Source organism: Microchirus variegatus (assembly GCF_963457635.1).
Source record: "Microchirus variegatus genome assembly, chromosome: 2".
In the NCBI taxonomy this organism is placed as follows: Eukaryota; Metazoa; Chordata; class Actinopteri; order Pleuronectiformes; family Soleidae; genus Microchirus; species Microchirus variegatus.
The window spans coordinates 42,230,998-42,251,621 of record NC_139803.1 but is presented as its reverse complement, the minus strand read 5'-3'; the positions used below and the strand labels follow the sequence as shown (position 1 = coordinate 42,251,621).

General features: G+C 39.5%; 1 protein-coding gene across 1 annotated transcript; it reads left to right on the top strand.

The window, feature by feature from the left end:
• Positions 1-921: 921 nt before the first annotated feature.
• Positions 922-20,066, top strand: supt16h (SPT16 homolog, facilitates chromatin remodeling subunit). Its single transcript, XM_083910187.1, has 24 exons — positions 922-1,264; positions 2,982-3,074; positions 3,304-3,474; positions 4,400-4,552; positions 5,038-5,184; positions 6,235-6,386; positions 6,487-6,659; positions 7,532-7,622; positions 7,721-7,794; positions 7,890-8,002; positions 8,094-8,159; positions 9,490-9,588; positions 9,960-10,075; positions 11,026-11,179; positions 11,290-11,417; positions 12,940-13,202; positions 13,304-13,422; positions 14,499-14,737; positions 15,866-15,941; positions 16,035-16,204; positions 16,295-16,424; positions 17,359-17,485; positions 17,881-17,955; positions 19,305-20,066. Exons 1-24 carry the CDS (start codon positions 1,199-1,201, stop codon positions 19,409-19,411), a joined length of 3,102 nt encoding a protein of 1,033 aa, XP_083766313.1. The 5' UTR covers positions 922-1,198; the 3' UTR covers positions 19,412-20,066.
• Positions 20,067-20,624: the final 558 nt, after the last annotated feature.

The window sequence follows — 20,624 nt, the reverse complement described above, 5'->3', positions numbered from 1 at the left end:
ATGGGACATTAAAAGTGCTTGAACATTGTGTTTAATGGTTCCCAACAGTCCTTGAAATCCTTGAAAAAAATTCAAGGCCCTTGAAAGTTTTTGAACATTTCCCTGAATAGACACATTGGACACTAAAAGGGCTTGAATGTTATGTTTAATAGTTCCCAAGGGCCCTTGAAAAAAATGTAAAGGCCCTTTAATTTTTTTGAAAATTGTACATATACACATATACATATACTGTATATGTGTGTGTGTGTGTGTGTATGTGTGTGTGTACAATTTCCAAAGACTTTCAAGGGCCTTGACATTTTTCAAGGATTTCAAGGACCTTTGGGAACCATTAAACACAAAGTTTATAAAGTTTTCCCCTAAAAAAATCACAAACGGGATCTTGCTGCTCATAGTATCGCGAGACTGACGTCGGTGGGGGCCGTTTGATGACGATGGCGGGAAAAGCCACCACGGCGGGAAAGAAAATAAAGCAGCGTGGGGAACACAAGACAGGAGGCGCTGTTGTCACACGTTGACGTCGAAAAATACGCCATTAACGCTGAAATGAGATGCATTAACAGGAGAAAGCGCACGCTTAACGCACCCGGAAGCGTAAATGACGCGTATATTAATAAAATAAATCGCATTTTTTTATTGTTTTTTTATTCGAGTGCGAGTGACACGGTGATGCGTTCAAGGACCGTTTGTTTATTGTTAGAAAGACGGTGATTGTGTGAGGAAACAGGAGGGGGAGGGGGAGGGGGAGGGGGAGGGGGAGGGTGGGAGGAGGAGGAAAAAAGGAACAGCGGGAGAAGAGGGGGGGCATAGTGGCGTGTGCGTGGACGCGTGTGACGCAAAAAAGCGACACATTATAGTGGATTTTTAAAAGTAATTTGCGTATTTTTTTAATTTTTTTTAAATCATAGCGTGGTTATTAAGGTGCGTGCGTCAGTTTTCCTACGTAACTCCTTAGAGGGAGAAGAGGGGGGCCCCCGTGCAGCGATAACGGCAGTGTCTCTCATCAGCGGGCGGGCAAAGAGAAGAAAGTGCGTTCTGGTGGAGAGTTGACACGCTTCATCATCACCACCACCACCACCACCTTCTTCCTCCTCATCATCATCACCATCATCCGGCCTACTGCTACTGTTGCTGCCGCCGCCGCTGCTGCTGCTGAGAAGCGAAGGAGGGAGCAGGAGTCCGCAGCGGAGGAGCCACCATGGCGGTAAACCTGGACAAGGAAGCGTACTACCGCCGCGTCAAGAGACTCTACAGCAACTGGAAGGTAACAAAAAAAAAAAAAAAAAAAGCCCCGGCGGTCTGTTGGAGCTGCTGTGACCCGGGGATTTGATTCCTAAACGCGGGGAAGCTGCTGTGCTGCTGCTGCTGCTGCTACTGGTAGCGGTGCTAGCCGCTAACTGTAGCCGCGGAGGTAGCCGCGTTTTCCAGCCCAGCGTGTCGACTCTGTTGTCGGCGTGAGCAGTGACGCTTCCCGGGGCGTCTACGTGGAGACACGCGTGGCTCATTTTAGCACGACTCGGCACGCTTTGTTCTCTCCCCCAAACTCACATCTTGTTTTTCTATTTCAAAAATAAATAAATAAACATATAAATAAATAAAACAAAAACAAAAGAAACGTTACAGTTATCAAGCTAGCTCCCCCCTCACGCTATGTAAGGCTAGCTTGTTAGCTCGTAAGTTTGTCGCCAAGCAGCTAACCCGTCAACTCCGCCGCCAGTTTATCACATTATTTCAACAAATGCGCATAAAAGCCGTTAAATAGCAGCGTCGGTTCGCTTCAAATGTGGCTAATTTGACCGCCCGTGTTTATGTCAGTGTCAGTTTACACCTGTAATGTTCGCTACTTGCTAATGCTAACAAGCTAATTAGCATGTGAATAAAGTAACATGTGCATGATGCGCTGCGGGTTCTCCAAATGACTTTATTCGCCGTTTTAAAACGCGCAGAATGACAACAGTTTCACCGTTATTACTACTTTTTTAACGTGTTTATTGTCTTTATCGTGTGTTCACGTGTGTCCAGAAGTTGTTGAACGTTGTTTGTGGCGTACAGAGCAGTGGAATGACACCGATAAATGGCTTTAATGTTCATTTTAACGTGTTGATAAAGTGTTTAAAGTGCGTTATAACACGTGTTTAGAGACTTTGAATTGGCTTCTTCTTTTTTTAAAAGAAACTCCTGTTGTGTCATGTGATTCAGTATCAGTGATGCTGCAGCTACACTTTCCTTTATATCAATGTAATCTTTGTTTTAATTCTTATTGTTTTATTCTAAATTAAAACGTCATTAAAGTTGGAACAGTTCACAGTCGCCGAGGATGAAATAAACCAGAAAATAATCAAATATTAGAAGCTGGAATCACATAAGTTGCTAGTTTTAAACAAAGAAGCTGAATTTTCTGTGATTTATTAAAACATTAGTTGTTGCATTTGCTACAATTTAATACTTACTATCTGTTTCACACCAGTTATATTAAAATAACATTAAAAACTATTTGTCTTCCATGTTCTTCTTGTTACAAATCCATAACCGATTAACCTGTGCATTATTTTCTCGATTAATCGATTGTTTGGTCCAGAAAATGTTTGATTTGTTTCCCTAATGTCTCGTTTTGCCCGTAAACAAAGCAATTATTCAGTTTTTACTGATTTTGTTGCGATACGGAGCAAAGAAACTCGGAAATATTCACATTTAAGACGCTTGAAAGTTAGAAAACCTTTGATAATTATTAATATTACAAGTCCTTAGTTGGTTAATTAATGACTTAATCAATTAATTAATTAATCACAGATGTTTTTCCTGCTTCTTAAATGTGATTGTTTTCTCCATATGACAAAGAAAATAATTAAAATTTAAATGTTTTACTGACATTTTATTGACCAGTCGATTAATTGACATAGCAATCGGCCCAAAAAACTTTGTTTTCCTTTTATGCACAACATCAAATCGCTCACGTGTCGTCTTAATTTTTTTGTGAACAGAAAGGAGAGGATGAGTTCGGCAAAGTCGACGCCCTCCTTGTGTCCGTCGGAGTGGACGAGGAGATCGTCTACGCCAAGTCCACGGCCATACAGGTGAGCGCGCTCGATCCCGCCGTGGGCTTATAAACGGGGTTTCCCACAGGGGCCTTGAAGTTGATATTTAGGTAAATGGATTTCTTGGGTTTTTTGGGTTTCTTGAAAGACATTTTGAATGAATAACATCCATAAGAAAAACTAGACGCATGCGTTTGTAAGAATAATTATTTTTTTCGTTGAATTACGTTTAAAAAAAAAAATAAAAAATCTGCTTAACTCTCCGCAGACTTGGCTGTTTGGCTACGAGTTGACCGACACCATCATGGTTTTCTGCGAAAGCAAAATCATCTTCCTCGCCAGCAAGAAGAAGGTGGATTTCCTCAAACAGGTCGCCGTAACCAAGGGCAACGAGAACGCCAACGGTGCCCCGCCCATCACGCTGCTCACCAGAGAAAAGGTGAATGCTCCTCCCCTTTTTTTGAAAATATATATGTAATAATCAAAGCAGTTTTTCCATTACCTTTTATTTAAATCATGACAACAAAATTAGTTTTAGCGCGTGTTCTTCTGTGATTTATTCGACAAACTGTGGACGTCAATATTAAATATTATATTAATGTCATTAAATCCACTTTAACGTGCGATTTCTAGCCTATTTGTGCCAAACTTTCGTGACTTGTAAAACCCTAGAAATCTACAGGTCCAACAAAAATAATTGGAATTCATGTGTTCAAAATGTTGCTTCACGAAAAAGTGTCTTAATCCCTGTTGACGGTAATCTGTTGTAGTTTTTTTCAGATTAACACTTATTTGTACCATGTTTTTAAGTAAAGGTCCATTTAAAATACAATATGTTACTTAAATTATGTTGAAAACAGGTTTGTAAAATGCACCTTTAACCCCAGAACAAAGTCGAAATTGTGTTTACGATCATAAAAAATGCAAAAACAGTATAAATGTATTGTTTAAAGGTGCATTATGTAATAAATCTAAAGCAACTGGCCATAAAATCCTCCTAATATGTCACAGAGACTCAGGAATAATGTTCATATAACAAACTGAACTCACCAACAACAACAGTACAGACAAAATATTTGCATTTAAAAAACATATTTTGCAGACTGCAAATCATGTTTATGTTTTGAAATCATGTTTTGGCACGTGGCGCCACCTACCGCCGTCTACCAATCATTGCAGTCAGTAGAGTCTCAGCTGCCGAGCAACCACGGGTTGCCAGTTATGGCAGAAAACCAAAACGTAAAAGACCTCGGTATTTTGAATTTGAATGTAGTAACCGTTTTTTTGGTCACATTCTTACATATGGCACCTTTAAATCTCAGCATAAGACGCCATTAAATTATCGATATACTCTCTTTTTATAGAATGAAAGCAACAAGGCTAACTTTGACAAGATGATGGAGGCGATCCGAGGAAGCAAAGGGGGAAAGACGGTGGGCATTTTCAGCAAAGACAAGTTTCCTGGTGAATACATGAAGAGCTGGAACGACGCCATCACAGCCGAGGGACTGCAGAAGGTGAGACGTCGACCGTTGTGGTGCGTTCCGGTTGCATAGCGAAGTCGGGAAGTTCGCTATTTGTTATTATTTGTCTGCCTCGTTTCTGGCAGCCACGCACATTCTTTGTCGGGTATTTGCGGTTTACATTTTAAGTTTTAGTCGGAAGTTTCAACTGGAACGCCCTCTCGAGTCGGATTTTTAGCTCGTAAAGTCGGAGCGACCTCACAAACCCCGACGTAGGGTTCCAAGATGGCTGCCACTCATGCTAGCAGTGGTTCCAGAAGTCTGGGCTAAGACCCAGCAGATTTTTCCAGATTTTCCCGAACTTTTTAGTTCAGATATGTAATTAATATGCAAATTAGCTCTTTTCACGCTTTACATCGCGATTTTTGCCAAGTTTGCCGTCTTTTTTAAAAAGCGGCTCCACCCATACGCACAAAGTTCGGCGAAACGCTATTAACGCTTATTGACCGACAATGACCGTGTCCGTGTCTCTCGTCCAGGTGGACATCAGCGCCGTGGTCGCGTACACGATGGCGGTGAAGGAGGACGGCGAGCTCAACCTGATGAAGAAGGCGGCGTCCATCACCAGCGAGGTCTACTCCAAGTTCTTCAAAGAGCGCGTCATGGAGATCGTCGACGCCGACGAGGTCAGATTCTGGTTTGTTGTTTTGATGGTGTTTGTGTTGCAGTGTTTGTGGGAAGTAATCGCATTTCTGACGAGTGTTCGTTTATGTAACTGCACCAAAAATGTTGAATTTTTCTACTCCAATGACGACCTTGTGACAAAGTTGTGATACATCTATTGCCACAAGGTGGCAGCAGCAGCAGCAAGTAGTTTGTAATGGAATATTTGAATATTCCACGAATGATCGCTACTTTATTTTGAGTAGAATTTGTCATTTTAAAGAGTTTTTCTTCATTGATTAGCAAGATACTGCAGACAAGGAATCACAGTCGGACATTATTTTATCTTTAATGGGTGCAGTGAATCAAAATTTTAGCAATTTTTACGATCTTTTTTTTTAATGATTTTTACGATGTGCAGTTGTACTTCGGACAGAAATGTGTGCTGCATATTTTGCCATGAAAAAATAGAGTTGGGTACAAGCTAGTCCTGGGCGCGTTAACTGCGGCTAATGGTGCTAACGCCTGACGGGAAAAAGACGCGCGTGACGTCATGTTTACGTGTCGAGTCCGGGCTCCGTTTACAAGTTGGCTCCGTTAGTTGCGTTAGCTCCCTTAGCGCAGTTAGCGCTCCTACAGTGGAACTGGAGCGGTCTGTTTATTAAAGGAAATGAGCAGCGCTACAAATAACTAGCATACCTGTTTACTGCGTACGTGTGCCTCTTGTTTTTAAACTTAAGCGTTACTTTAGAGACTCATTTTAACAATCGGGGAGTCACGTAAACGTGACGTCACGCGCGTCCTTTTCCGGCCAGTCGTCATGGAAACGTGGCATGCGCTAACGTTGATGCCGTTAACACGCCCAGCGCTAGTACAAAGCAGGAATCCGCTTATCAAAACATGGCCCCCAGTGCTCCCCTAGTGGTCAGAACTTGCAAGGCCTCCCTTTTAAGATTTTGAAATCTGAAATTCTGTCCGTACCTTTTTAATTAAAAGTACCAAATTCAGTACCCGAAACGGTCAAAACGTTTTTCAGAATTTGTTGATAATCGATGTTCGACGTTGATCAACAGAAAGTGCGTCACAGCAAACTCGCCGAGTCGGTGGAAAAGGCCATCGAGGAGAAGAAGTACCTGGGTGGAGCCGACCCTACCACGGTGGAGATGTGTTATCCTCCCATCATCCAGAGCGGAGGCAACTACAGCCTCAAGTTCAGCGTCGTCAGGTACGTCGCTTTCAAAAAAAATAACCAAACGAACGTAATAACGAACAAAAAAAAACGTGCATTTAAATAAATCTGTATATGTATTTTCTCTCTCTCTCAGCGATAAGAACCACATTCACTTCGGCGCCATCACCTGCGCCATGGGAATCCGCTACAAGTCGTACTGCTCCAACCTGGTGAGGACGCTGATGGTGGACCCGCCGCAGGAGATGCAGGACAACTACAACTTCCTGCTGCAGGTGGAGGAGGAGCTGCTGAAGGAGCTCAAACACGGTGAGTTCAGGGACACGGCGGCAGCGTGGGAGATTTGAACGGTGGGGTTGAAATTAGTTAGTTACTTGTTGTCTGTTTGACGTCCAGTTTGGATGGATGTTATGACTGTTTTATATATAAAAAAAAAAGTCTTAAAATGTGTTGAATTAATAAATCTAAAAACAAGGCCTTACTAAAATGGGTTAAATGTTGAATATTAAATAAGTAAAACTGAATAATTTGTTTGTGGATGAACATTTTAATGAGATTTTCCGGAAATAATTGTCAGAAGTTGATTATGAAAGTTAGAACCTGGATTTTAATTGAAAAATAGCAAAAATTATTGGTATTTTTGTCAAAATAATTTACCAAATACAATCAGGGAGGCTTCACTTTGTCTTTGAATTAAATAAGTTGTTTTTTTAATGGTAAAATATGGTCTTGAATTAATTTCCAAGTGGTGTTACAATGTCTTTAAATCTTCAATTTAGCTTGATTTAAACTGTAGGCACCATTTTAATCTGGATTATTATTTTTAAGTGCGTTTGTCTTTAATTTAACTTGGATTAAAATGTGTAGGCACCATGCTAATCTGGATTATTCTTTTCTCTGTGAATAATAATTATGATGGTATAGGTCGTGTTCCCCCCCCCCCCTCAGTTTTAAGTGTTTTTATATCGTCAAGTCTTTAATTTAACTTGGGTTAAACTGTGTAGGCAACGTTATAATCTGGATTATTATCTTCTCTGTGAATAATAATATTTATGGTATAGGTTGTGTTTTTTTTTTTTTTTTCTCCCCCTATTTTTTAGTGTTTTTATGTCTTAAAGTATTTATTTTAACTTGGTTAAAGATGTAGGCACCATGTTAATCTGAATATTGTTTTTTTACAGGAGTAAAACTTAACGACGCCTACAATTCTGTTCTGGAGTTTGTGAAGAAAGAGAAGTCGGATCTTGTGCCAAAACTCACCAAAAACCTCGGGTAAAACACACACACACACACACACATACACACACACTTTCCTCCCTTCACTTTTCCCGTCGTCATTCCTGTTTTTCGTTGGTTTTTTTAATCCGCAGATTTGCGATGGGAATCGAGTTCAGAGAAGGCTCTTTGGTCCTGAACGCTAAAAACCAGTACAAACTGAAAAAAGGTGATTTAATCTGACACAATAGACGATAAACAACGATAAACGACACCCAGACTTTATTAAACTCATGCTAATGTGTGTGTGTGTGTGTGTGTCAGGAATGGTGTTGAGCATCAGTCTGGGCTTCGCTGACCTGGAGAACAAAGAGGGCAAAAAAGACGAGCAGAAGAAATACGCCTTGTTTATCGGCGACACGATACAGATCAACGAGGTAAACGAGTCGTAAATAAAAAAATATATGTTTTAGTCGTAATAAACGAAGTCCACGTTGTTTGACTTCCTGAAATGTTTGCGTTTGACAGGAAGAGGCGGCGACGATACTCACGCCCGTGAAGAAGAAAATCAAAAATGTGGGAATCTTCTTAAAGGTTGGTGTTTTTTACCTCATAACATTTTACAAAGAAAACCGATGTTAAACATTTGTGATTTATTGACTGTTTTATGTGATCTAATCTAAATGTGTTGATCTTAATACAATAATTGCAGTGTCTCTTGATTGGGACATTTGCAATATTTTAATTAACTATGAAGTGTGCAGGAATATGTTTAGGTGTGCTAAAATGAACAATTAGCCTGTAGCTAGGTAGCTTAGCTTCAAGCAGTATTATCAAGGTGCACTTGATTTTGTACAAAAATTAATCACAGATTTGTACGTGATTTATAAGTTAACAACTTTCTAATGAGTTGTTATTCTTATCTTTTCCCCCTATTATAAATGATTGGGCTTGCTAACAGAAAGTTGCTAACAGAAGGTTGCTAACAGAAGGGCAGACTTACAGATTTTACCCACACCGATGAAAACAAACATCGGTGAAGGTAATAAACTGATAGATATCGCAGTTCTGTATAAAACACAACCAATCTTTTGATTCTAATGGGCTTGAATCGATCCTGCTTAGCTGTTAGCATCCATGCTAGTCTTCACGACAAGTTGGAAGTTGGCGGACAAGCCAGAAGAAAAAAATGGCATTGAATTTGATATAGTGTGGCCAAAATATACAGTTTTGACTACAGATTTGAGCCAATGTGAGCTTGCTATTGCTAGCATCTCCACACACTTACGGACTGTAGCTTTAAAGCTTTACGTCAGATTTGCTAAAGTTTACGTATACACTGCTTTTCTACAACTAACTTTCTCAAAAATGTTTTCATTTCTGACTTAAGAAATAAGATCAGTGCCCTCTACGTCTTCCGTCTGTAGAGGGCGGTAGCGAGCAGCCGTGTAAATCCAGAACTCTGTGATTTTTTTCATTGTTATGCTAAGCTAATGTCGCAATTGCAAACGTTTTATTTTCTCCCTGAAAAAAGTTGAAATTTCCAAATGTCTTAAATATCGTTTTTTTTTGTTTTTTGTTTTTTAATTGGGGCATTTTACAAGGAAAACTAGTTAAACCTTTTTGTTTTGACATTTTTGAGGTAAATGAGTGTGGCATTTCAAGCTGTAATTTAATCTTGGTCTTGTAAATAACACTTAAACTGAATTATTTGTGTTTAAAGCAGAATTTGACCAAACTTTGAGTCAATTTCATTGTTTCTAACCCACCTAAATATCCTTAACTCACCGTTAAAAAGCCCAAGGTGTTATCTCAGTATATTCTAAGGTCGTGTAATACAGTGTATATTTTATTTTAAGAGTGTATCATCCCAGAGAAACAATGTGCAGCCTCATATCCAAATATATTTCTTTTACTTCCTCAGAACGACGACGAGGACGACGACGAAGAAGACGGCGACGACGCCGAGGAGCTGCTGGGTAAAGGAGCGCGAGGCGCGGCGCTGCTCACCGACAGAACCAGAGTGAGTGTCGCCTTTTCTTTTAAACGAACGCTGTTTTTTTTTTTTTTTTTACTTTCCCCGCCTTGACAACTAAGCGTATGAATGTCTTTGTACTCTACCAGCTACTTGGGAAGGTAAGTATTCACCGTTTTCTTCTCAAATGTCATCAGCCGAGTCGTTCAAAAATCCACTTCACTGATGGTTCACGGAGGTTTTTTCGTTTTTCATCGTTCTGTTTTGTGTGTTTTTGTTGGTTTTTTTCCCCCCAAAAAAATTCATCCAAAGATGTCTGTGTTCTCTGCATGTGTGTCGTGGTTTTTTTTCCATTGACGTTAAAAATAAGAATAAATAAAAACGACGACACGCTCACTTGCGTTTGTTGTCGAACGCAGAACGAGATGACGGCGGAGGAGAAGCGGCGCGCCCACCAGAAGGAGCTAGCCAACAATCTGAACGACGAGGCCAAGCGGCGTCTGACGGAGCAGAAGGGAGAGCAGCAGATACAGAAGTGAGTGGCTGTGGCCTGCAGGGGGCGCTGGAGGGTCGACTGAGAAATGATTGACCTGTTTGTTTGAATTCTAGGAATAGAAATGTGTTTTTTTCACGTAGCTTGCCGTGCTTACATGAAAATGTCTACGTTTTGGTCCGGAAGAACTTTTCTGGATCTGCGTAGAACTTCACTTGCTCATAGATGTTAGCATCTTACAAAAACTTCCCAAGAACTTCCCAATAAATGACTGCCAAATCTGTAATCTGGATCCAATCTGGATGAAACTTAGTTTGCTGGTAGAGAGTCTGATCCTACATACGTCCGCCAAATTTTGTTCCAATCCGATGAGTTTTCACAAAGATATATCTATTTTTACACTTTTCCCCCCTATTATAAACGATTGGTTGCTAACGGAAGGTTGCTAACAGAAGGTTGCTAACAGAAGGGCAGACTTACAGATTTACCCACACCGATGTAAACATAACAAAACCTCTGTGAAGTTAATAAACTGATAGACATCGCAGCTCTGTATTAAACACGACCAATCATTTGATTCTAATGGGCTTGAATCGAACTTGCTTAGCTGTTAGCATCCATGCTAGTCTTCACGACAAGCCAGAAGTTGGCCAGATAAAAAAAAAATGGCATTGAATTATAGTGTGGCCAAAATATACAGTTTGACTGTAGAAGACGACATTCATTGTTTTTTGCCAATTTGAGCTTGCTATTGCTAGCGTCTCCACAGACTTACGGACTGTAGCTTTAAAGCTTTACATCAGATTTGCGCAGGTTTACGATGTCCACGCTGGTTTTTACTACAACTAACTTTTTCAAAAGCTGTAAATTCTGACTTAAGATATAAGATCAGTGTTTTGGCTCGGTTGCAGTCCTCTGCCTGTAGAGGGCAGTAGCGAGCGGCCGCGTAAATCCAGAACTCTGCGATTTTTAATTTTCTGCTCCTCCTCCAGGGTGAAAAAGTCCAACGTGTCGTATAAGAACGTGTCGCAGATGCCCCGGGAAAAAGACATCAGGGAAATGAAGATCTTCATCGACAAGAAGTACGAAACGGTCATCATGCCCGTGTTCGGCATCGCCACGCCGTTCCACATCGCCACCATCAAGGTGGGTTTAGGGTTCGGGTTTTACCGTTAAATCCAGAGCTTTGACCTGGTTGATTATGATGATGGCTAATGTCCTGTGTTTGTTTTCGTTTGCTCTTTTCTTCTGTCCAGAACATCAGTATGTCTGTAGAAGGAGACTACACCTACCTGAGGATCAACTTCTACGTCCCCGGCAGCTCGCTGGGACGACAGGAAGGGAACATCTTCCCCAACCCGGACGCCACCTTCGTCAAAGAAATGTGAGTCTTGAAGTAGAACTGGCTCGTTAGCAGGGAGGTTGGGGGGGGGGGGTGCTGTCTGCGCTGCCCCCTACTGTCTGTTATGATGATTTTCACGTTGATATTTCAAACTAAAAGTGCGTGGAACGACGTAGACTAGACTAGAATTCGTAACATATTTATGATGCAAAATAAATCCAAAATCAAGCAAATGATAGCATGGACGATTATAAATTAAAACACCAAAACATAGCTTATATAGTACATGTATTATTTAGTATTTTATTCCGTCTATATTCTATCACCTCAGCTGTGTTTAAAGGGAAGTCGCCGGTTATGTTTTCATCGTAAAAAGTGTCCCCGTTAGTTAGACACAGGGACACTTTTTTACGATGAAAACGTAACCGGATTTGAACAGCAGCTAACATTAGCGTCAGAATGCTAGCTGACGCTAACGCTAACTAGTAGAAGCAGTGCTTCAAAGGTGCTGATGAGGAATTTCCTGCTGGGGGTTTAGTAAGAAAACTATTTAACTTCTATACTTTATATTTTGTTTATAATGTGAGTTATTTACAGTGCAATGTGTACTAAGTTATTTACAGTATTTTATTTTTTCTATATATTTATATTGTCTTATAGTGTGGGTTCTTTACAATGTTATGTTTATTTTTCTACTAAGTTTGTATATGTTTTTTACGTTATTTACAGTATTTATTGTTCTTTACATTTATATTTTATTTTCACATTCACTTTATTTATCTCTCCGTTCCTACAACAATATAAAGAGAAAATTTGAATTTTTCTGGCATATTTATGAATGGTAATTAATTGTGATTAATCCACAGCTACCCTGTGATTAATCTGATTTAAAAATTGTAATCTTTTGGCAGCCATAAAAATTATATTAAGTGATGGGCCACGTGTTATCGATAGGGGGGCCACATGTGGTCCACGGGCCGCCAGTTTGACACCTCTGGTCCAGGGTCTTGCAATAAACACGGATTGCTTCACTCCCTAGCCAGGTGCCGGCTACAAAAGTAGTTTAAAACGTAAAACGACGTAGACGAATGGATGGATGGATTTTTACGGCGGTGTCGTAAAGATATGTACTCCCAAACTGTAGGGGGAGCTCCCTCGCGGAAAAGCAACCAGACTTTCAAAGTTTCTACTTTCTTAATAGTCTTTTGTGAGTCTCGTAAATGATTCTGATCTTAAAGGAGCAGAACACGCCTGTTTCCGTTAGCAACGATACCCAAAAATGGACCCCAACCATTCCATTTTTGGCACCCTTCCCTCGGGTTACCAGAGGTAAAGGGTATGGTATGGTCCAGGTGGAGCTCCACCCACAACATTCACCTGATTGGGTGACAGAAAAATGTAACTTCCTTGCGTCCTCCAAGCTTTGACGTGTCGTCGAGAGAAAACGGCCACAAGCCGAGCTGCTGGATGGTCCTCCTTTGTTGCCTTTTGGGGTCGTGAAAACGAGGTCTTCACCGTTCCAAACTGTACCGTATAACCTCCGTCTCCGTCCGCTTCCCTTCAGCACGTACCGAGCGTCCAACCTGAAGGCTCCCGGCGACGTGTCGGTGCCCGCCACCAACCTCCAGAACGCCTTCCGCATCATCAAGGAGGTCCAGAAACGCTACAAGACGCGGGAGGCCGAGGAGAAGGAGAAGGAGGGCATCGTCAAGCAGGACTCGCTGGTCATCAACCTCAACCGCAGCAACCCCAAACTCAAAGACCTCTACATCAGACCCAACATCGCACAGAAGAGGATGCAGGGTTCGCTGGAGGCTCATACCAACGGTGAGGGAGGGGAGGGGAGGGGGGAATCTAGACTAATGATCTGTGACGAGCGCTAAGGCCGCGCGTGCGCATGCTAACGTCTTTCGGTGTCTTGGTTACAGGTTTCCGTTTCACGTCGGTCCGCGGCGACAAAGTGGACATTCTTTACAACAACATCAAGCACGCCGTCTTCCAGCCGTGCGACGGGGAGATGATCATCGTTCTGCACTTCCACCTCAAGGTCAGACCTTCACCGGCAATCGAGTATAACGACTCGAGTTTGTTTTGACGGATGTCGGGATTGTTATAACTGCTCAGGATCCCGATATTTCTTCAACGCATATGAAGCTATTTTTCTGCTGCACTGCGGAATTCCATCAGTGTTAAAATCCCTGAAATCCCAAATTCAGTGGCTGAGTCTCCCAGAGGAATAGTTTTAGCTAATCTAAATGTCGCATGTTCATCTTAAGCTAATAATTTCTTATTAGTGTCTTTTGATTGGGACAATTTTTAAACTTACTATGACGTGTGCAGCCCTAGTTTGGAGCCAAACATTTATAGGGAATATGTTTAGGTGTGCTAAAATAAACAATTAGCCTGTAGCTAGTTAGCTTAGCTTAGCTTCATGTCATTTTATTCAACGTCCACGTGATTTTTTTTGTACAGAAATGAATCACATTTGTACGTGATTTATAAGTTAAGAACCTTCTAATGAGTAATTTGTCTTATCTATTTTCATTATGCTAAGCTAATGTCGCAATTGCAAAAAAAATGCATTTACAAACGTCTGAAATTTATTTTTTTTATAAAATAAAAAACTACAATAATTTGATATTAGTAAATTTTAATAATTGGGATTATTCTGAACAACAAAAAAAAATTGTTTATTTCACGTAAGTGACTTGAAAAGGGAGGCTAGCTCACCAAAATAGCCCGAATATGTTATTTGAAGTACCACAAGGGGGAGCCTCATTGACGATTCTTGCTTTTATTTTGAAATGTTCCTAAAATATTGTGGTTTTTATCTGCAGCGCATAAAGAAATGACTTGTTTTGCGAGACAGTTTAAGGGTTAAACAATTATGACAATAAAATGTAGAAATGATTTTGGGGGTAAATTTATCCAATAACTAATCCATAATTAAATGTATCAACATGAATAATTATGTTCATATTTGCTTCCTTATTTTGGGTGTTATTTTTTTGGTTCCTTGGTAAAAATGTCTTAAATTTCACTTACTTTACGTGTGAGGGGGAAACCAGATTAGTTTCTCCCAAATAGATTTTAACTGACTTGATGGACTTCCCGTGTCTACAGAACGCCATCATGTTCGGCAAGCGCCGCCACACGGACGTTCAGTTCTACACGGAGGTGGGCGAGATCACCACGGATCTGGGCAAACACCAGCACATGCACGACCGCGACGACCTCTACGCCGAGCAGATGGAGCGAGAGATGAGGCACAAGCTCAAGTCGGCCTTCAAGAACTTCATCGAGAAGGTGGAGACGCTGACCAAAGAGGAGCTGGAGTTCGAGGTTCCCTTCAGAGACCTGGGGTGAGTTCGTCCTCATCATCGCAGTCAAACTGAAACTGAAAGCACTGGTTTGGTCCATAAAATCTTCAGTTTTAATGTTTTTATTTGTTTTATGGAGCAAAGAAAACCAGAAGATATGAATATTTAAGAAGCTGAAAAATCTGAAAACTTCTCAGAATTAACCAATTCATAGAATATCAAGTTTAGTTGATGTTTAATTTAGATTAATAATGGAATGATGATTTCAGCCGTACACTGCAGTCTCATTTGGTGCCACAAGGGGGAGCCAGCATTTCAGGACCTTTATGATTTATCATTTTTTGACTCTGGTTTTTTTTTTATTAATATTTAAAAATAAATAAACAAATAAAAATCTTATCCTTAGTAACATAACATTTTGTTAAATTTTAGCTAACATAATTTATTCTGCCAACGTAATGTTTTGGATATAATTTTGTAACGTCTTGCTAACACGCCTAACGTATTTTGTAAATTGCGAATGTTTTTTAACCTCTAACGTTTTTCTTACGTTAGACTTTTTGTGAACGTGAGAATTTTGTAAATTACAAAAATCGCGATATACCAAAAATATGTAATATTTTGTACATATTTTGTCAATTAGAAAAACGTTTATTTTTTTAAATGACTCATTAGGTCAGTTGTTTTTGTAAAATCTTCAAATTTAGTAAATTACATAATTTTTGCAAAGTCGTGATTTTCTTAACTTCAATAACAGGTTTTTGTAACGGAAGTCATTTTTAATGTAATATGTTTTTGTATTTCACTTAATGCTAACATCGTAATTTTAAATTACACATTTTTTAACCCGTTTGAGATATATTACACCGTTTGCTAGCTTAAAATCGATTTTTAATTTGAAATGATTTTTTTAACATTAGTAACATGTTTTTGTTGTAATTTTTCACATTTTTGAAAATTACAAAAAACAACTGACTTTTACACATTTTGGCCACAAATATGTAATATTTGTTTAAAAACAAAAGTTTCAAAATCAAAACATTTTTGTAACCTGTTTACCGTTTAAGATGTATAGCACATTTTGCTAACTTTTGTAACCGTGGTAACATGTCCTTTTTTTGTAATATCTATAGCACATTTTTGTAAATTAAAGTTCCTCTTTGTTTTTAGATTCCAGGGCGCCCCCTACAGGAGTACCTGCCTCCTACAACCCACCTCCAGTTCCCTCGTAAACGTCACTGAATGGGTGAGTGACGCCGTTGACGACGCGGTTATTTATTTATTCATTTATTGATGTAAATGTTCTGAAACTCGTGAAAAACCTCGTGTTCTCGCGCAGCCGCCGTTTGTGGTGACTCTGGACGAAGTGGAGCTGGTTCACTTTGAGCGAGTTCAGTTCCACCTGAAGAACTTTGACGTGGTCATCATCTACAAGGACTACAACAAGAAGGTCACCATGATCAACGCCGTGCCCGTCAACTCCCTGGACCCCATCAAGGAGTGGCTCAAGTAAAGACCGATCCGGACCACGTCTTGACGGATCCGACGTTAATAAATAATACGTTAATAAAACGTTATCTCTCGTTTTCTTCTTCTCAGCTCGTGTGACATCAAATACACGGAAGGAGTTCAGTCGCTGAACTGGACCAAGATCATGAAGACCATCGTGGACGATCCCGAGGGCTTCTTCGAGCAGGGCGGCTGGTCCTTCCTGGACCCGGACAGCGAGGTTCGTTCACAAAATCCTTCTTTTTCTTCTCACGTTTTGTACGAATCAAAACTTTTTTTAATTAATATTTTAAATTTAAAAAAAAAAACTTAACCTAAAAATATCTTCCATCTTATTTTGAAAAACCCTTTTACCGCCTTAAAAAATCTCATCCCTAGTAACATGATTTATTTTGCTTATTAACGTGTTATTTTTGCTAACACGAGTCATTTTTATTATGTCTGACACATTTTGTAAATTGCTAATGTATTTTTTTTTTTAACTTTAACGTTTTTCTCATGTTACACTTTTTGCGAACGTGAGAATTTTGTAAATTACGTGTTTTTGGGATCTTGCGATTTTTGTAAATATTAAAAAAAAATGTTTTAATTAAGTATAAAAAGAAAAAAAAAGATCTTATCCTTGGTAACATGAGATGTTTTGTATCTTTTTTTTTTTTTACATAACATTTTGTTAAATTTTAGCTAACAATTTTTTGCTAGCATAATGTTTTGGATATTATTTTTTGTAACCTCATTAACGTTGTATTTTTGTTAACATAAGTAATTTTAACACATTTTGTAAATTGCAAATGTTTTTAACCGCAGATTTTCTTTTTGCTAACGTGAGAATTTTGAAAATTACAGATTTTTGGTTAATGCGAATTTTGTAAATACATTTATTTTATTTTTTTTTAATTACTCGTTACCTTTTGGGTAAGTAGTTTTTGTGAACTCTACAACGTGATTTAGTAAATGACACATTTCAGCGATATGGTCGTCTTTGTAACCAAAATAACAGGTTTTTATATCGGAAGTCATTTTTAACGTTATTTGCAACTTCAGTCGCATGTTTTTGTATATTCCACTTCATGCTAACGTCCTAATATTTTGGCTTAAATGTACACATTTTTGAACCCATTTTAAGATGTGTTCACACGATTTGCTAACTTCAGGGAAGCGGCGAGGAGGAAGCCTCGGAGTCTGAAATGGAGGACGAGACGTTCAACCCGTCTGCAGATGAAGAGGAGGAGGAAGTGGAAGACAGCGATGAAGACTACAGCTCGGAGACGGAAGACTCCAGTGAGTTCAAGTTGATATTCTTTGAGTTTTGGGCAGTGCCACAAGGGGGAGCCCTCATGTTGTTACGTCTTTGTTGTTAGCATTTTTTTATTATTATAAATTAAATGTATAAACTATAAACTAACTTTTTTTTTTTTTGCGTAATTTTAGTCAAATGTGTTGATTACAACACAAACCGAATTTTTCATTTTCATTTAAAATATTGAACCTTACCTAGTATTTCATATTTAACGGTTAAAATCACATGTACAAGGGTGTAGTACAGGCATAAATGCCACTAGAGGGCACTCTAGTTTGACATTGAAATGTTCTGTTTTTTTATTTGACTTTATTGTGAAAATATAACGTTAAAGCACAAATGTACTGTGTTGTTGTTGTTGTTGTTGTTTGTGTAGATTACAGTGCGTCACTGGGCAGCGAGGAGGAAAGTGGCAAAGACTGGGACGAGCTGGAGGAAGAAGCCAGGAAAGGTTTGTGTTTTCTCTTCATTTTCAATAAAGTTTACTCAAAATATTTTAGTTTTTGTTGTTTTTATATTTAAATGTTCAACTTCAGGGGGCGTGTCCTTAGTAGGGACAGGCGATAGTGTGGGCATGGTCATTTTTATATTCTTCTAGCATATTTCAAATGTGAGATATTTGTGAGAAACAAAGATGATTTATTGCATTTTTCCGATCAAATTCAGCCCTAAATTGCACGATAATGGAGTTTTTGACGAATTATTGGAAGAAATTAAATAATTTTTTACACTCACAGGGTTTCCACGGACCCTTTAAAGTTCTTAAAAATACCATAAATGGACACGGGGTCATTGAAAGTGCTTGAATTTGAGTTAATATTTAGTTTGTGATGCGGGACAAACGACGACTTGTAATTACTAGCGGTGTCTGTCTCTCGCTCTCTGCTGCGGAACAATGAGCGAGTAAAGCTAACTCTCTTTTGACCGTCATGATAATCAGGTCGCCTGGATTTATTTAGATTTTATTGCTGTAGAATTTTTTTACCCAGATGACTTTAACCTTCGATATCTGGCCGTAGGAATTACGCTACTGCGAAGCTAACGCCACAAACGCGAATCTCGTCCTGCGATTGGACGGTCGTTTTGGCGGGAAGTCCGGAGGTTCTACCGTAATGAAATTTCTCTGCTTTCTGGTGTCCATCCATGCACAACATATTTCAAATGTGATATTTGTGAGAAACGAAGACGAATTCAGCCCTAAATTGCACGATAATGGACTTTTTGGCGATTTATTTGGACAAATTAAATAATTTTTCACACTTGCAGGGTTTTCACGGACCCTTGAAAGTTTTTGAAAATGGACACGGGGTCATTGAAAGTGCTTGAATTTGAGTTGATATTTAGTTTGTCGCGACGCCACCTGCTCGATGTACGTAAATGGACGATGTTTACGCGGATCAAACGACAACTAGCAATTACTAGCGTCGTCTGTCGCTCTCTCTCTGCTGCTGCGGAACAATGCGTGAGTAAAGTCCGTCATGATTGATATTTTGGGCTGTAGAATTGTCACAAAAAAAATTCTGTTTTCCTTTTTCCGAGACAACTGTAACCTACGATACCTGGCCGTTATTCAAGCGTTTTTCGTGAATCTCGTGATCGGACGCTGGTTTTCGCGGAAGTTCTAGCGTAACGACGACTACGTGCTTTATCCTCCTCGCGAGGGTCACGCGGGGGATCGCCGTGTCCGTCTCGGATGACGTCTGGCGGAAAACCCGGCGATCGCGGACCGTGACGGGAATTGGTTTAACCGAAAGAGTTCGACACTAACGTCTAACCGCGTCTTCGCTTTTCTGCTTCCAGCCGACAAAGAGAGTCAGTACGAGGACGAGGACACGGCCAACAGCAGGAAGAGGAAAGTACGGCCGTCTGCGCCGACGCCGTCGAGCAAGAAGAAGAGGCGGCACTAAACACGTTTAACACACACACACACACACACACTGCCAAACACCTAGCTGACCCTTGACCCTTCCTTTCTACCCCGACTGGCTCTTTACACACACACACACACACACACACACACACACCTATGATGTGTACATAGACGTAGAAGCTCCTTATATTTGTGTGTCGGTGAAGTGTTTGATGTTAAAGTGGAGAAAGAACAGGACACACACACACACACACACACACACGTCGTTTTCTTCTTCCTTATTCTTTGTTTCATCAGTCAGGGGTTCATGTTCGTGTGTGTGTGTGTGTGTGTGTGTTCGTTCGTTCGTTCAAATTAGTTTTAATTGTTTATTTTTGTTTAATGAACATAATAATAATAATAATAATAATAAAAATAAAAAAAAAGTTTCTTAACGACAAAAGAAAAGAAGTGACGATGTTTTGTTTTTCCCTCTGCCAAGTGTTTTTATATCAAAACTCTGCGTCTCCTCGTCTTCGTTAAATCATCACAATTCAACGTTTTTCTTTTTCTTTTTTAAAAAAAAGGGGCAGAAATTCCGGAATATTTTTTAGGGGGTTTATAATCTCACTCACACACACACAGCGTCTCCTCCACTCGTTCTTCTCCTCTGTCTTTTTTCTGTTGTTCATTCTCAGTAGAAAATGTTGAGCTGTTTAATTCTGAAAATCCTGTTTTTTTTGTTTCTTTTCTTTCTTTTTTTTTGTTTTTGTAATAAAATTAAAAGGAACTGTAGTTTTGTCGTCACTGCTCTGTTTTGTTTTTTTACCTGGAGCTTTGAAATTTTAGGATAATGTTCATTTGTTTTTGGCTGAAATTAACATTTTATACACATTTCTTAAAAGTTATAAATTCTTAAAACGTAAAAAATAAAATACGAATATCTGATGCGTTAGCTGCGGTATCCGTTTAAAAAAAAAAAAGAGTATCGCGCAAAAGACTTGGCTAAGAAAATAGCATCTTATTTTGAAAGATCCTGTGCCATTTCCTGTATCTTTAGCACTTGTTTGCTGTTAGCTAAGCTCGCAAGAATATCACGCAAAAGATTCGTTGTTAAATCTGCAACGTGGTTGTCTTGTTTTGTGTGAGATTTGGCGGCAAAAGTCTCGCTCGACTGCAAGCTAAGCTACTGAAAAAAAACGCGTCTTATTTTGAAAGATCCTTTGCCGTTTCATGTATCCTTTGCACTTATTTGCTGTTAGCTAAACGAG

Excerpts from the sequence above, each read along its gene's own strand:
- supt16h (XM_083910187.1), top strand. The coding sequence starts at position 1,199 with ATGGCGGTAAACCTGGACAAGGAAGCGTACTACCGCCGCGTCAAGAGA. Across the intron at positions 3,075-3,303 it reads CCAAGTCCACGGCCATACAG|ACTTGGCTGTTTGGCTACGA; the intron begins GTGAGCGCGCTC and ends AACTCTCCGCAG. Across the intron at positions 6,660-7,531 it reads GCTGAAGGAGCTCAAACACG|GAGTAAAACTTAACGACGCC; the intron begins GTGAGTTCAGGG and ends GTTTTTTTACAG.